The sequence below is a fragment of the Arachis hypogaea genome, chromosome 18, assembly GCF_003086295.3.
Source record: "Arachis hypogaea cultivar Tifrunner chromosome 18, arahy.Tifrunner.gnm2.J5K5, whole genome shotgun sequence".
NCBI classification, from domain to species: Eukaryota; Viridiplantae; Streptophyta; class Magnoliopsida; order Fabales; family Fabaceae; genus Arachis; species Arachis hypogaea.
In genome coordinates this window covers 52,667,772-52,682,606 of record NC_092053.1, presented here as the reverse complement: position 1 = coordinate 52,682,606, position 14,835 = coordinate 52,667,772, and the positions used below count along the sequence as shown (strand labels likewise).

At 43.7% G+C, this 14,835-nt stretch overlaps 1 protein-coding gene across 1 annotated transcript; it reads right to left on the bottom strand.

The window, feature by feature from the left end:
* Nucleotides 1-1,718: 1,718 nt before the first annotated feature.
* Nucleotides 1,719-5,829, bottom strand: LOC140181374 (uncharacterized). Its single transcript, XM_072224924.1, has 3 exons — nt 5,571-5,829; nt 2,412-3,387; nt 1,719-2,334 (listed from the first exon to the last, which is right to left on the bottom strand). Exons 1-3 carry the CDS (start codon nt 5,827-5,829, stop codon nt 1,719-1,721), a joined length of 1,851 nt encoding a protein of 616 aa, XP_072081025.1.
* Nucleotides 5,830-14,835: the final 9,006 nt, after the last annotated feature.

The window sequence follows — 14,835 nt, the reverse complement described above, 5'->3', positions numbered from 1 at the left end:
GAGTTCGTCAGCCCATAGTCCTTTGGCTTTGTCGAGCCGTTTCTTGAGTCCTTTGACGATTATTTTGTTTGCGGATTCCACCTGTCCGTTTGTTTGGGGTGTTCTACTGAGCTAAAATGGTGGGATATATGTAGCCCTTTTAGGAATTCTCTGAATTTTTTGTCAGCGAATTGGGTTCCGTTGTCCGAGATGACGATCTCCGGGATCCCGAATAGGGTGACGATCTGTCGCCAGAGAAATTTTCGACATTGGGTTGCCATGATGGAGGCCAGGGGCTCGGCCTCGATCCACTTAGTGTAATAGTCTATGGCGACGATGAGATATCGGAGTTGACCGGGTGCCGTGGGAAAGGGTTCGACAAGGTCGATCCCTCAGGTGCCGAATGGCTGCTCTGTCAATGTGATGCTGAGTTGGTATGGGGTGGCCTGGTGGATATTGGCGTGCCTTTGGCGTTTATCGCAGTTTTTTACTAACTGTATGGAGTCCCGGATAACCGTGGGCCAGAAGTAGCCGGCCCGGATGACTTTCTGGGCAAGGGTTTTACCTCTGATATGGTGGCCGCAACAACCTTCATGGATTTCGCGGAGTATGTACTCCGTGTCCCCGGGTTCGACGCATTTGAGCAGGGGTTGCGAGAATCTGCGTTTGTATAGTTGTCCTGCGACAACTATGTAGCTGGCGGCTTCCCTTTTTGTCCGTTTTTCCTCTTTGGGGTCTTCAGGTAGTGTTCTGTCGAGGAGATATTGTAGGATAGGGTGGGTCCATGATCCTCGGTTGGAGAGTGTCAGATAAGCGTTAGCCGTTGTTGATATGGATGGGGATCTAACGACTTCCTGAATTAACGACTTGTTGCCATGTCCTGGTTTGGTGCTGGCTAGTTTAGAGAGTAAGTCTGCCCTGACATTTCGTTCCCTAAGAACATGTTGTATGGTAACGTGATTGAATCCTTCTTTCAGTTCATTTACTTTGGCGAGGTATTGTCGAAGTAGGGGATCTCGTGTCTGGTAGTCTCCGTTAATCTGGGAGCTGACTACCTGGGAATCAGTATTTACTTCCAAGACTTTTGCTCCGACTTCCTTGGCTAGGGCTAGGCCTGCCAGGAGGGCCTCATATTCTGCTTGGTTATTTGAAACTGGAAACTCGTATTGCACTGACTATTCGATTGTGACCCCGTTTTGATTTTCGAGTATGACTCCAGCGCCTCCGGAGGTGATGTTTGATGAGCCGTTGACGTGTAGTTTTCATGATTCGGGGGTGTAGTTTTTCGGGGTCATTTCGGCGATAAAATCGGCCATGGCTTGTGCTTTGATTGCATTTCGGGGTTCGAACTTGATTTGGAACTGGGACAGCTTGATGGACCATGCTAGCATTCTTCCTGCTAGATCGGGTTTCTGTAGTACTTGTTTGACCGCTTGGTCGGTTCGGACCGTCACAAGATGAGCCTGGAAGTATTGTCGCAGGTGCCGAGAGGCCGTGAGAAGTGCAAAAGCTAACTTTTCTAGGAGTGAGTAGTGAGTTTCCGCGTCTTGCAGGACTTTGCTTATAAAGTATATGGGTTTCTGTTCTTTCTTCTCGTTTTTGCGGATGAGTGCCGCTGCGAGTGCTTCCTCCGTTATGGAGAGGTATAAGTAGAAGGTCTCCCCTGTTTGGGGTTTGGCTAGAATTGGTGGTTCTGCTAGGACTTTCTTGAAATGTTGGAATGCTTCTTCGCATTCTGCCTACCATTTGAAGGGGGCTCCCTTCTTCATCAGTCTGAAGAAGGGGATTTCTTTTTGAGCCGATGCTCCGAGAAAGCGGAATAGCGTCGTGAGTCGGCCGGTGAGCTTTTGGATGTCGTTAAGGTTTTTTGGGCTTGTTATTTCAAGGACGGCACGATATTTCTCTGGGTTCACTTCAACTCCGCGTTGTATGATCATAAAGCCGAGGAACTTCCCTGGCTCCATTTTGAAGGCACATTTTACCGGGTTGAGTCGCATCTGGTGCTTTCGTAGGATGTTCATTATGACCTTGAGGTTGCTGACGAGTTGTTCGCCGGATTCGGTCTTGGCGAACATGTCGTCTATGTAGACTTCTAATTTAGTTCCGGATAGGTCCTGGAATATGTTGTTAACGAGCCGTTGGTAGGTGGCTCCGGCGTTCTTCAAGCCAAAGCGCATGACTGTGTAGCAATACGTTCCGTCGGGGGTGACGAATGTCATTTTTTCTTCGTCGGGTCGGTGCATAGGTATTTGATTATAGCCGGAGTATGCGTCCATGAAGCTGAGGTACCGATGTCCGGATGCGGCGTCTACCAAACCGTCGATGTTTGGTAGGGAAAGGCGTCTTTTGGACAGGCTTTGTTGAGGTCCGTGTAGTCGACGCACATTCGCCACTTCCCGTTGGACTTTTTTACTAGTACGATGTTTGCTAACCACGTCGTGTAGGGTAGTTCTCTGATGAAGTTTGCTTCGAGTAGGGCTTTTACTTGTCTTTTGACCTCGGCCGCTCGGTCTGACGATATTTTTTGTCTCCTTTGTGCCACGGGTTTGGCATTGGGGTCCACGGCTAGCCGGTGGGACATTAAGTCAGGATCTATCCCAGGCATGTCGGCTGGTGTGAAAGCGAACAAGTTTCTGTTTTGTTTCAGGAATTGGGAAAGATCTTCTTTAAGGTCATATGGGAGGTTCCTGTTGATGAAGGTGTATTCGTCTTTGGTTTGCCCTACTTGTAGTTTTTCCATGTCGCCTTCTGGTTCTGGCCTAGGTTGGCCGTCTTGTCGGGCGTCCAGGTCGGCTAGGAATATTCCAGCCGTGTCGCGAGACTTTTTTCGTAAAGCCAGGCTAGTGTTGTCACATTCTGCCGCGACTTCCCAGTCTCCATGGATGGTCCCGATGGAGCCGTCTTCCGTTATGAATTTCATAAGGAGGTATTTGGTAAAGATGATGGCAGAGAAGACATTGATTGTTTTTCTCCCGAGGATGACGTTGTAGGCAGTGGAGTCTTTTAGGACCACGAATTCGGATAGAATTGTCATCCTTTGGTTGCCTGTTCCTATGGTGAGGGGGAGGGTGATAGAACCGTCCGGTTTAAGAAAGTTGTCCCCGAGTCCCGTGACGCCATTGTGGTGTGTTTGGAGATTTTCGTTGCGGAGCCCAAGCTTGTCGAAGGCTCCTCGGAAAAGGATGTTGGAGTCTGCGCCGGTGTCCACCAGTATTCTTCGAACTAGTCCCGTTCCGATTCTTGCCGAGATGACGAAAGGTGCGTCTTCGGCTGAGGTGCCGTGCTGGCAGTCCTCGGGTAGGAAAGTTATCGTTTTGTCGGTGGTGGTGGTTGGGGCTTGGTCTCTGACGGCCAGGACTTTGAGGTCCTTTTTTAGTGTTGATTTCGACTTGTCTGACACGTCTTTGCCTGTGATAACATTTACTTATTATGGTTGGGTCGTCTTCTGGACCTTCCCTAGGGGGTTGTTTTTGCGTCCTTCTCTTTCTGGCGACCTGTCTACTACCGCACGTTTTGGTTCTCTAATGATTTTGGCGAACTCTGGGAGCTTGCCGTCTCTTATGGCTTGTTCGAGGGCGTCTTTGAGGTCAAAACAGTCTTGTGTCCTTGATGACAAGTCATCTTAGCCTATTTTAACTAGTCTTTTTCTTTTGTTTTCATTAGAATTATGCACTTTCTTGAGCCATAAGCAAGCCAATTAGGTAGATTTTCATGCTTCCTATGATTTAATCAACCATGTATGAATTCATGCTATTTCATGAGGTTTTATGCTATAATTGTCACATATTATGAAAGAATGAATATCTCATGATTTTGAGCATAGCTTTGATGTGTTTGGTTGATTAATGATAGGTGAAGAAAGCTTGGAGAAAGGTTGAAGCAAGAAGGAATGGCTAGGAGTAAAGAGCAGACAATGAAATAAGTGAAATTGAACCAGGAAGCAAAAAGCTGGACCTAAAGTTAGCCTCAAACTTTTGCACAAACTTTTGGGTGAAAAGTTAGCCCCAATGTTAGCCCCTAACTTTTGGGCTAACGTTGGAACTTGAAAATCACTCCCTGGGTACCAAAAGTTTGCGCCAACGTTAGCCCCTAACTTTGAGGCTAACGTTGGCACATGAAAATCACCCCTGGGCACCAAAAGTTTGCGCCAACGTTAGCCCCTAACTTTGAGGCTAACGTTGGCATGAGAAAAACACTCCCTGGGCACCAAAAGTTTGCGCCAACGTTAGCCCCTAACTTTGAGGCTAACGTTGGCACATGAAAACTACAAGGGGAGGAGCAAAAGTTTGCGCCAACGTTAGCCCCTAACTTTGAGGCTAACGTTGGCGCCACAAGTGCACCAAGGAAGGCCAACGTTGGTGCAAAAGTTAGACCCCTAACTTTTGCACCAACGTGAGTATCAGCAAGTTATGTTGGCTGATATGAAAAGTTGGACCAAAAGTTAGACCCTAACTTTTGCTCCAACCTTTGGTCCAACTTTTGCAAAACTCCAACCCGGTTCAATTGGTTCACTTTGGTTCTTCTCCAAACTTTAAGAGCAATCAACCAAGGCCTCTTTCAACCCAATTCCACCAAGAGCAAAGGCCCAACTCAAGGCTTGAAGATCATTTGAAGAAAGTGTATAAATAGGATAGAATTCAAGTTCTTCGGGGAGCTTTTCCTTTGAATTTTCATAATAGTTTTCGGAGAGCTTTGGATATTGAGTGAACTTTAATTTCTTAGTCTTGGGGAAGGAGAATTCACTTCTCTTCCTCTTAGTTTTATTGCTTTCAATTTCAATTACAATTGTCTTGGATCTTGGGTTGGAGAATTGAAAAAATTCTGTTTCAATCTCATCCTTGGATCTCTCTGTTTTATTTACTGCTTGATTGAATTTAATTTCTGTTAATTGCTCTTCATCTACTTTCTTTGCAATTTACTTTTCCCTTGCAATTGTTCTTGTTGGATCAAGGAAGGTAGTGAGATCTAGACATGGTTTTCTAGTCTCTGGACCCCTGAGATCTGAAATTCCAATTTACATTCTGTTTTTACTTTTCATGTTCATTTACTTGTTTTGCTTCAGATTCGATTCAACCCAAACACTCTTCTACTTTTCTGTTTGATGCAATTTACTTTCCCTTGTTTAATTTCTGCAAATCCAACTCCCAATCCCCTTTACATTTCAAGCCATTTACATTTCTTGCACTTTAAGATTCCGCAATTTACATTTCTTGCACTCTAAGTTTCTGCCATTTAATTTCTTGTTCTTTAAGATTCAGCAATTTAATTTCCTGCCCTCTTTAATTTCATGCAATTTATATTCTGCAAATCACAAATCACCCAACCAAAACTTGATTCGCTTGACTAAATCAACCACTAAACTAAAATTGCTCAATCCTTCAATCCCTGTGGGATCGACCTCACTCCCGTGAGTTTTTATTACTTGATGCGACCCGGTACACTTGCCGGTTAGATTTGTGTGTTTTGGGAGAAATTTATTTTTCCACCAAAATACTCATCAGTCCTGTGCCCGTAACCTCGGTGGTAGTCACAATAAAAGGTTTTATTGCCGCCCGTTCTTTCTTTGAGTTGCCGGGCTTTTGGGATGATACCTCGATCCGCTATCTGGTGGTATATCTCAGTAATTGGGGCTGTTAGGGGTGTGTAATTAGAGAACTTGCCAATTCTGGGCGGTCGGTTTGTGCTTGTTGGCTTAGGGTGGTCCCTCTGATTTTCCCTGGGTGGGTGGTTATGCCGGGGTGCCGAGTTGCCGTGTTGGGCATTGCTGTGTTGCCGTTTATTGGCGGCGACGACCTGGCTGACCTCCTCGTCGTTGATGTAATCTCTGGCGACGTTCTGGATCTCGTGCATGGTCCATACTGGTTTGGTGGTAAGGTGTTTGCGAAATTCTTTGTTCATGAGCTCGTTGGTTAAACAGAGGCTTGCGACGGAATTCGTGAGTCCGTCGACCGTTAGGCATTCATCATTGAAGCGGTCGAGGTATTTTCTTGTGGATTCGTCTTGTTTCTGTGTGACCCCTAGTAGGCTGATGGGGTGTTTAGCTTTAGTGATTCTGGTTATAAATTGGGCCATGAACTTTCGTGAGATGTCGTGGAAGCTGGTTATGGATCCGTTTGGAAGGACGTTGAACCATTTGATTGCCGGTCCAGCTAGGGTTACCGGAAAAGCTCTGCATCGGACTGCGTCGGCTGCCCCTTCCAGGTTCATTCTGGCTTCGAAGGTCTTTAGATATTCCTGGAGATCTTTGGTTCCGTCATACTTCATGTCCGTGGGTTTATCGAAACCTTTGGGGAGTTTTCCTTTTAAGATCCTTTCTGTGAAGGGAGTAGCTCCCATTATTGTGTGGTCGTTTCTCGTTCGCTTGATTTCTCGGTGTCGTCGGTCGTCATCCGTGTGACTGGGGTCGCGAGAGGTACTGCAGTCGTATCTTTTGCTGTGTCACCGTTCTGGTGATTTGTCGCGTCTTTGGTCACGCGAGGTGCTTCTATCATGTCTCTTGGCGTGTCGCCGTTCTGGCGATCTGCCGTGGCGGGATCTGGATCTGGAGGTCACGTGACTTCCGTTTCTGATGTTGTGCTTTTCCTTGGTGGTAATCCGGCCTTCGAGTTCCTAAACTCGGTGGCAGAGTTCTTGGATTATTTGGGCCAACCTGTCTTCCGGATTCTCGGGATACCGGGTTTTTGTGACGATAGTAGCGTCTTCTTTGTCATGAACGGTGCTTGCTATCTGATGAGAGGAACTTTTGCATGGTCTAGAAATTTGCAGATAAATCCTCGTTGCAAGTATAGTTTCTAAACCATCAAAAGTCCTTTCATACAAACGTTTTGGTTGTCACAAGTAACAAACTCCTTTAAAATTGATAACCGAGTATTCAAACCTCAGGTCGTCTTCTCAAGGAACTGCAGGGAAGTATGTTCTTATTATTGGTTATGGAGATTGTAAATTGGGGTTTTGAGAATGAGGAGTGAATAGTTTAATTAGCGAATAAAGTAAATGAAGAACAAGCAATTTAAATGGCAAGTAAAATAAATAAATGACTGTAAATAAACTTTTGGCAAGGTATGAGAAACTAGAGGTCCTATCCTGGCTATCCTTATCAATGATGATGAGAATTGAATCTTAATTCCGCTTTGTTAACCTTTACTAAGATAAAGGAAGGTCAAGGGATTAATTGGATTGATATTCGGATCCTATTTTATTTTCTAAGAAAAGATTTGGATTCTTGAAGCTCAATTCAATTAACAAAGATAACAATTATCAAGCATGTTTGAGTTTGATAACTCCTGAGTTACTGATTTCTTAACCAAAACCAAAAGGAAAAAAGTAAATCTACTGGAATAAGAATGTCTTCAGATTAGGAATAATTGTAACTAATAAATAAAAGAAAGCAATATTAACTGAAATATCTCAAATAACATTAATCCAAAATAATAATCTGTAACATGGAAGAATTCATAAATTAAATTGCAAAAGTAAATAATCAACTAAAGTAATGAATAAAAGTAAAAGAGAAGCTTAAAGTAAAGGAACATTAAACCTGGGATCGAGAGTTACTCCTAAATTAAGAGAAATCCTAAATCCTAATCCCAAAAGAGAGAGAGAATCTCTCTCTAAACTAAATCTAAATCATGAAAACTAAACTAAAGTCGTCTCTCTATGAATGGATGCATTCCCTCACTTCATAACCTCTGGTCTATGCCTTCTAGACTTGGATTTGGGCCAAAAAGGGCTTCAGAAATCGCTGGGAGCGTTTTTTGCAATTTCTGGTGCGTGGCCTCTATCACGCGTCCGCGTGGGTCACGCGGTCGCGTCATTCGGAGCTTTTCTTGTCACGCGGTCGCGTCAGTCATGCGGCCGCGTCATATGTGTTTTGCTTAAGGCACGCGGTCGCGTTAGTCATGCGGCCGCGTCGCTGTTGATTCGCGCTTGGCATGCGTCCGCGTCGCCTATGCGATCGCGTGGATGCCAGTTTCTTTAGAAACTCCGTTTTGTGCTTTCCTTCCATTTTTGTATGTTTCCTTTCCATCCTTTAAGTCATTCCTGCCTTAGAAGATCTGAAACTACTCAACACACTAGTCACGGCATCGAATGGAATTAAAGGTAATTAAAATAATTAGTTTTAAAGCATAGGAAACATGTTTTTCACATACATCACATAATTAGGAAGGGAAAGTAAAACTATGCAATTAATATGAATAAGTGGGTGAAGGATTGAATAAATCACTCAAACTAAGCACAAAATATATCATAAAATATGGGTTTATCAACCTCCCCACACTTAAACAATAGCATGTCCTCATGCTAAATCCAAGGTGAAAAGTAAGGTTAAAGTGATGGAATGTCATGTAATGCAATCTAATCTAAATGCAACTACCTAAATGAATGATGCATCATGCAATTCTAATTTTTATTCACTTGTATATAAAGCTTGCATGTAGTTAAATTAATTCACATTCTCAAAGAGTCATGTATATATATAGCCAAACCTTAGATAGTGATAAAGTGCCTTTACAATTGAAATGGGAGAGAAAAGCATTTTATAAACTTGCAAGACAATTAATAATTTAAACAGAGATAAATGTTAATGAGCTATTGAACCCTTACTGGATTTTGTTTTTACTCTCTAATCACTCAGTGTTTATTGGGTTAATCACTCTATTCTTCTTTTTATTCTTACTTTCTATAACTTTGTTCTTCATCTAACTAATCAACAATCATAGAATATAGTCATACCAAAAATCATGAGGTCTTTAAGTAAGGTTGTAATGGGGCCAAGGTAAAGGTAAGGGTATATGTATAAGGCTGAGTGAGCTAATAAGTGAATCCTTAATTAGACTAAGATCTCACCTAACATACATATTTTCTAAATCAAAGCTTCTTTACCTATTTTCCATATTTTCTCACTTTTGATGTTACATGCTCATATCTCAATGTTTATTTTTATCCCATGTGCATTGCTTTATTTCACAATTGGGGAATTCTTTTTGTGTCCCCTTTACTGAAAAATAAAATCTTCTTCTTTTTTTTATTGCACATGGTAATTCAATTATTTTGATTTCACATGAGCATGCTTCCCAAAAATTCTTATTTTGAATTATTTTAATTCTTTTCTACCCTTTTGTTTTTATCATCCATGTTCCCAATAGGTTTTCCCACATTTAAACTATACATAATTTTCTATCTTAAGCTAACCAAGGATTCAACTTGGGATTTTATTTTGTTTTTCTGCTTAAGGCTAGTAATGTGGCTAATAGAATAAAAGGGGATTTAAAGGCTCAAGGGGGCTAACAAGGGTGATGTAAAGGGTAGGCTATTTTGGGATAGGTGAGCTAAAATCAAATAATGGCCTCAATCACTCTCTTGGTATGTATTTCTAATCTATAATCGGACATATAGATTAAAACAAAGTAAAGAATACCAGAATATAAAAGAAGGGCGGAACACACAGGAATAAAAATTATGGTTTGAATGTAACCATACAATTAAGCTCAAAACTCACAGGCTATGTGTTCTCTAGCTCAAAAATCATTTATCAATTATGTATGTCATGCAGGTTTAGTTAAAAATTCCCATTATTCTCAATGTAAAACTTAAGGTGGCCTTAAAGTTCTAGTGTTTCTCCTTGATGAAATATTGTTTAATTAACTAACATGTAATGCTATATATACAAAGTGTGTGGATTGTTTTGATTCTGTTAAAGTCTCTAGTTTACTTCCTTTTTCTTTTCAATCTATTCCAAGTTATCTTATGCTAAAAAAGGGTAAACTATACTAATCAATCCACAATTTCTATAACTAATAAGTTAGAATTGCAACTAAACTAAGTGGCTAAAATATGAACTAAAAATGCAAAATGCAGAAATAGAGTATAAATACATGAAAATAGCAATGTATAAGTACTGCAAAATAAAAATAAAAAGAAAAATACAGAAAAATAGCAAAATAAATAAAAAGAGTATGTAGTGGTTCACCAAAAATATACGCCAGAGATGGTGACCTCCCCACACTTAAAATGTAGCATCGTCCCCGACGCTCACTCAAACAGGGTATGAAGGGGTGTCATCACTGGAAGGGTGGGTAGCTGGGGTCTCTGTGGTGGTGATCTGAGGGTCTGACTGCTGTGGAGGAGGTGCTGACTGGATAGGGATCTCGGGGTCTACAGCCTGAATCTGGGGCGGAGCCTCCTGATGGTGTGCTGCCTGCTGGGTGCCTGCTTGCTCTGCCTCGCTCTGTGGATGGGTCTCTGCCTCGGGATCATCCGCCTCCTCCTCAGATGCCTCGGATGGTGTGTCAGGCTCGGAGGGGATGTCACCAGATCGTATCATCAGCTTCAGGTGCTCATAGCGTCGCTTGTTGCGACGCTCCATCTGGTCAAGCCGTCGAAACAGGCGGTGCACTAGATGATAGATGGGCTCTGGGGCAGGTGGAGGTGCAGTGGTGGTGGCAGGTGTAGCTATAGAGGAAGAGGGGCCGGCAGATGGTGTGGCAGTGTCACCAGGAGCAGTGAGGAATGGAGGTCTGTAGCCCAAGGCCAGAAAGTTCCTGCTGTGCGGAATAATCTTCTTGCATTCTGTAGCAGGTGGCCTCTCATCAGCATCCTCCCAAGGCACGTCAGCTCGACAGCTTAGCTGTGTGATCAAATATGGAAAGGGAAGAGTGCCTCGGACGTAGACCCTGGCCATGTAGAACCGGATAAAGCGTGGCAGGTACAGGTCCTTACCCTCCATCACACACCATAGGAGGGTGATCATAGCGGTTGGTATCTCAGTCTCGTGAGTACTCGGCATAATGAAGTTGCTAAGTATCTGATGCCATAGCCAAGCCTCATCATTCAGGTAAATGCGCTTGATTCCCTTTGGCATGGTGGTGTTCTGACCCATAGTCCAAGGAACGGTTGGGTCAAGGGCTATCCGGGCCTTTACTGCATCCCAATCATATCGCATAAAGCGCATGTCTTCCTCAGCCTTCTGATAACCATCCAGCTGATCAGTCTTAGGAAGAAGCTTCAAAACATCCTCAATGGCCTCTTCAGTAACCAGAATCTGCTTCCCTCTGAGGTTCACTGCATCTAGGGAAGTCTTGAAGTAATTGCAGTAGAATTCTCTAACCCAAGATGCATTGACCTCAGTCAGAGGTCTCTCCAAGAAGAACCAGCCTCTTTGTTTGATCTGGTCAGAGGTGTATTGCTGGAGTTCTTCTGGGATCTTCAGAGCCCTCTCCAGGTATAGGTTCCTGGAGGTTGCAAACACCGGATACCTCATCTCACAGTATTGGTTTGCAAACTTTACTGGATCAGTAGCAGGGATTAGCTGGTCGGCCTTCTCCTGCGGGCTAAAATTTTTCTCCCGCAAGGAGGCATCATGAATGAGATCGATGATAGACATAGAGGCTTCTCCTCTTTTCCGTTTGCCAGTTGTTGCCTTTCCTTTCCCTTTTCTGTGGGAGTCCGACATCCTGAAAAACATAATTCAAGGATATAATAAAAATAGGAAAACAAGGAGGCAATTAACAAGAGAAGCACATAGTGGCAAAGGAGCAGGAGAGTAATGAATATGAGCTAAGTAAAAGTGCATTAAGGATTGAATAGGAGTTAAAAGTTTGAAAAGAAGAATTTACAATCCAAAATGGAATAGAATTCATGTGAAATAGAAAAATAAACATCATGCCTTGGTTAGAATATTAAGAGAAAGTGAAAGAAAATCGGAAAAGAAGTTTTTGAAAGGTTAGGTTGGTTAGAATTGAAAAAGAGTTTAGGAGGTGAAAATTAGTGAGTTAGTAGAAGTGGGTTAAAGTAAGCGGCATAATGAAAATATTCCAAGTAACAAGTATTCACAGTTAGAAGCGATAAGTAACTCATATCCAAACAAGTAAAACAGTTTGATGATGATTCGAATAGATACAGAGAAAGCAGAAATTTGGAATCAAACATCAAAAATGCAGTGTAGGAACCAGGAAATCAAAAAGGATAAGAAAATTTGCCCGGACATTCATGAATGGTTTGGTTAAAGCAGAGTAAAACAGATTTCAAAATGGCAAAACCAAAACATGAATGGAAACATTTTACAAAAATTTGGGCAGCATTCCGGCTAAAATTGGATTGTCCTGGAAAATAAACAGCAGTCAAATAGTTCATATGAATCAAAATTAAAGCTGTACTTATATATAAGGAATATAAACATGAAAATTCAGAGTAAAGAGTAGCATGAAACAAGAAATTATATCATATGAAGAAAACTAACAGCACAGCATCAGTAGAATTGCGAAAATAAAGAAATAAGAAACAAGAACAGTGCAATTAAACAAACCTAAATCCACTAACCACATCCTAGGCTACCTAACATCCTAAAATCCACTACAACATGCATATCTAACTAGCCTAAAGATGAACAATAATAGAAAAAAAATAGGAACCAACGACGAAAGGATAAAAGGGTGGCATTCGGCGGAACCTGGTAGGCGAACTAGCGAGAATGGGCAGAAAGGTGGCTGGGGGTGATGGTGACGGCGTCTGGCGCGGCAGAGAAGGGTGGCGCGACAACGGTGATGCTGTTCGGAGGGGCAGGGAGGGAAAGGAGGGGTAATGGGGTAGGGGAGAGGGGAAAGGGTGGGTGGCGGATGGGGGGGGGGTGCGGCTGGGTTGGGCCGGCGGCGGTGGGTGGTGGTCGTGGAAGGGGGGCAGCGGTGTTGGAGGGAGGGAGGAGAAGGAAGAAGAAGAAAGAAGGGGGGAAGGAGGAAGGGGGGTGGGTGGCGGCGGGTTCTGGGTGGTCGGCGGTGGTCGGCGGTGGCGTGGTGGTGGCTGGGTGGTGATGGTTGGATTGGAGGAGAAGAGAGGGAGAAGAAAGGTTTGGGGGGGAGGGCGACTGGTAGGGTTCGCGTGGCTGGGGGTGTTATAAATTTGAATCCACGCGGCCGCGTGAGGGACGCGGTCGCGTGGCTAGAGCGAAAAAAGGGTGTGACGCGATCGCGTGAATCACGCAATCGCGTGGAAGATAAAAAGAGAGAATGACGCGATCGCCTGGGGCATGTGATCGCGTCGCTGGAATTTGTGCTAAACGCACAAATCCAGCGTCGTTTCAGCGCAACTCTCTGTCTCCTTTTGGGGTGTGGTGCAATCCATGCGACACGATCGCGTCGCTCACGCGATCGCGTGGGATTGGTATTGTGCAAGTGACGCGATCGCGTGAGTGACGCGATCGCGTGGGTCAATTGTGCGAAACACACAATGACCGCACGATTCCAGCCTAACTTTCTGGACGTTGGATCTTTACGCCGATCTCCAGGTGACGCGGTCGCGTGGGTGACGCGGTCGTGTGGGTAATGTTTTACGCCGTTTGACGCGATCGCATGGATGATGCGGTCGCGTGGAGCACCTTCTCTCTTTTTTTTATGCAGTATGCAGAATGCAATGATTAATATGAATGCGATGCAAAATCTAGGTTCAATATTATAAAATAAAATAACACTTGAAAACAAACAAAACGAAATAAAAATTGAAAAATGAACGATCACACCATGGTGGGTTGTCTCCCACCTAGAACTTTTAGTTAAAGTCCTTAAGTTGGACATTAGAGGAGCTTCCTGTTATGGTGGCTTATGCTTAAATTCATCCAGAAATCTCCACCAATGCTTGGAATGCCAATAGCCTCCGGGATCCCAAACTAGGCACGTGAAGCTTCTGGGCCGCTTCAAACAGATTCTCAGACTCCCGGGGTGCGAATGTTAGCATAGATTTTAGGATCCCAAACTTTGCTTTTAAATCCGCCTTCATCTTGATCTATACTTTTCCATCTGGGCGGTTTAGAGATTAGATTCTCACCAGGATAACCAAACGTTTTCCGAGATCCATCCGGTTGATCATGATGCCAATCCGTGCACTTCAAGTTGAACCGTGGAACCTTATCGAACCTTGTGCACCAGCTCTGAGTACGAGCCATTTCCCTTTTACTCTTAAAGCCACAGAGAGCTCTAAGCTGGCCATCTGTTTCAAGCAAACCATATTCAAGTGGAAAAATACAGTTAAAAGTTAAGGATTGTACCCACTTGAAGCTTGTATTGGGTGGTAATGGCCTTGGGGTAGGTGGTTCCAGTGGTTCTGTGAGTTCTACTCCCTTGTGCTCTTCTGTGAAATTCTCCACTTCTTTGCAGAATTTTTCAAATGTAACATCATCCTGATCAAAGCCATCTATGTCTTCCTCATCACTTGAGTCATAAATGGGCGATTTAGAGAAATCTACCTCCGCGTCATCTTCGTATTCATCTGGGGAAGAGTCTTCGATCTCAGAGAATTCACTTGCGGATGCAAGTTCATTATCATCATCAAGGAAACTTGCTTCTGGAATTATCCTGTCTAGTTCTTCATAAAAGCTTAGCTTTGGAGGTTGTGCACTATCCTCCTTAGCATCAATTGTAACATCCTTGACAGAATTCTCCACAACTCTGGATTCCCATGGGGGTTCAGCGTCTCCTAAGTCTTCAACCAACTCTTCTTCTTCTACAGTGACAGCTTCCTCTACTTGTTCTAGTACGAAGTCAGGCTCTGTCATGTCCACTGGAGTCTCTAGTATCTCCTTCATGCTACGCTCTTCATTAGATTGTCCACATGGTGTTGTGGGACATCCTTGAATGTTCGAACGTCTGGCAAGTAATTGACTTATTGCTTGCTCCAGTTGATGAATAGTTGTTTGAAGTTGATCTGCTGTTTCCTTGAGGCGAATCTCTGATTCCCGGGGTGATAGGTTTGGACGTGGTACAGGGGGAAGTGGTGGTGTTTGGGAGTGATTGGATTGGAGCTGGGGTAAATGAGGATCATGTGGTGGTGAATGGTGAAAAGAAGCTTGTGAGCGTGGTGGTTCGAGGT

What these genes read in the sequence shown, in the direction of transcription:
- LOC140181374 (XM_072224924.1), bottom strand. Translation starts at nt 5,829, where the DNA reads ATGCACGAGATCCAGAACGTCGCCAGAGATTACATCAACGACGAGGAG. An exon ending in CCACCAGATAGCGGATCGAG is followed by an intron (nt 3,388 to 5,570) that starts GTATCATCCCAA and finishes ATGTTATCACAG; the next exon opens with GCAAAGACGTGTCAGACAAG. An exon ending in GAACTACCCTACACGACGTG is followed by an intron (nt 2,335 to 2,411) that starts GTTAGCAAACAT and finishes ACCTCAACAAAG; the next exon opens with CCTGTCCAAAAGACGCCTTT.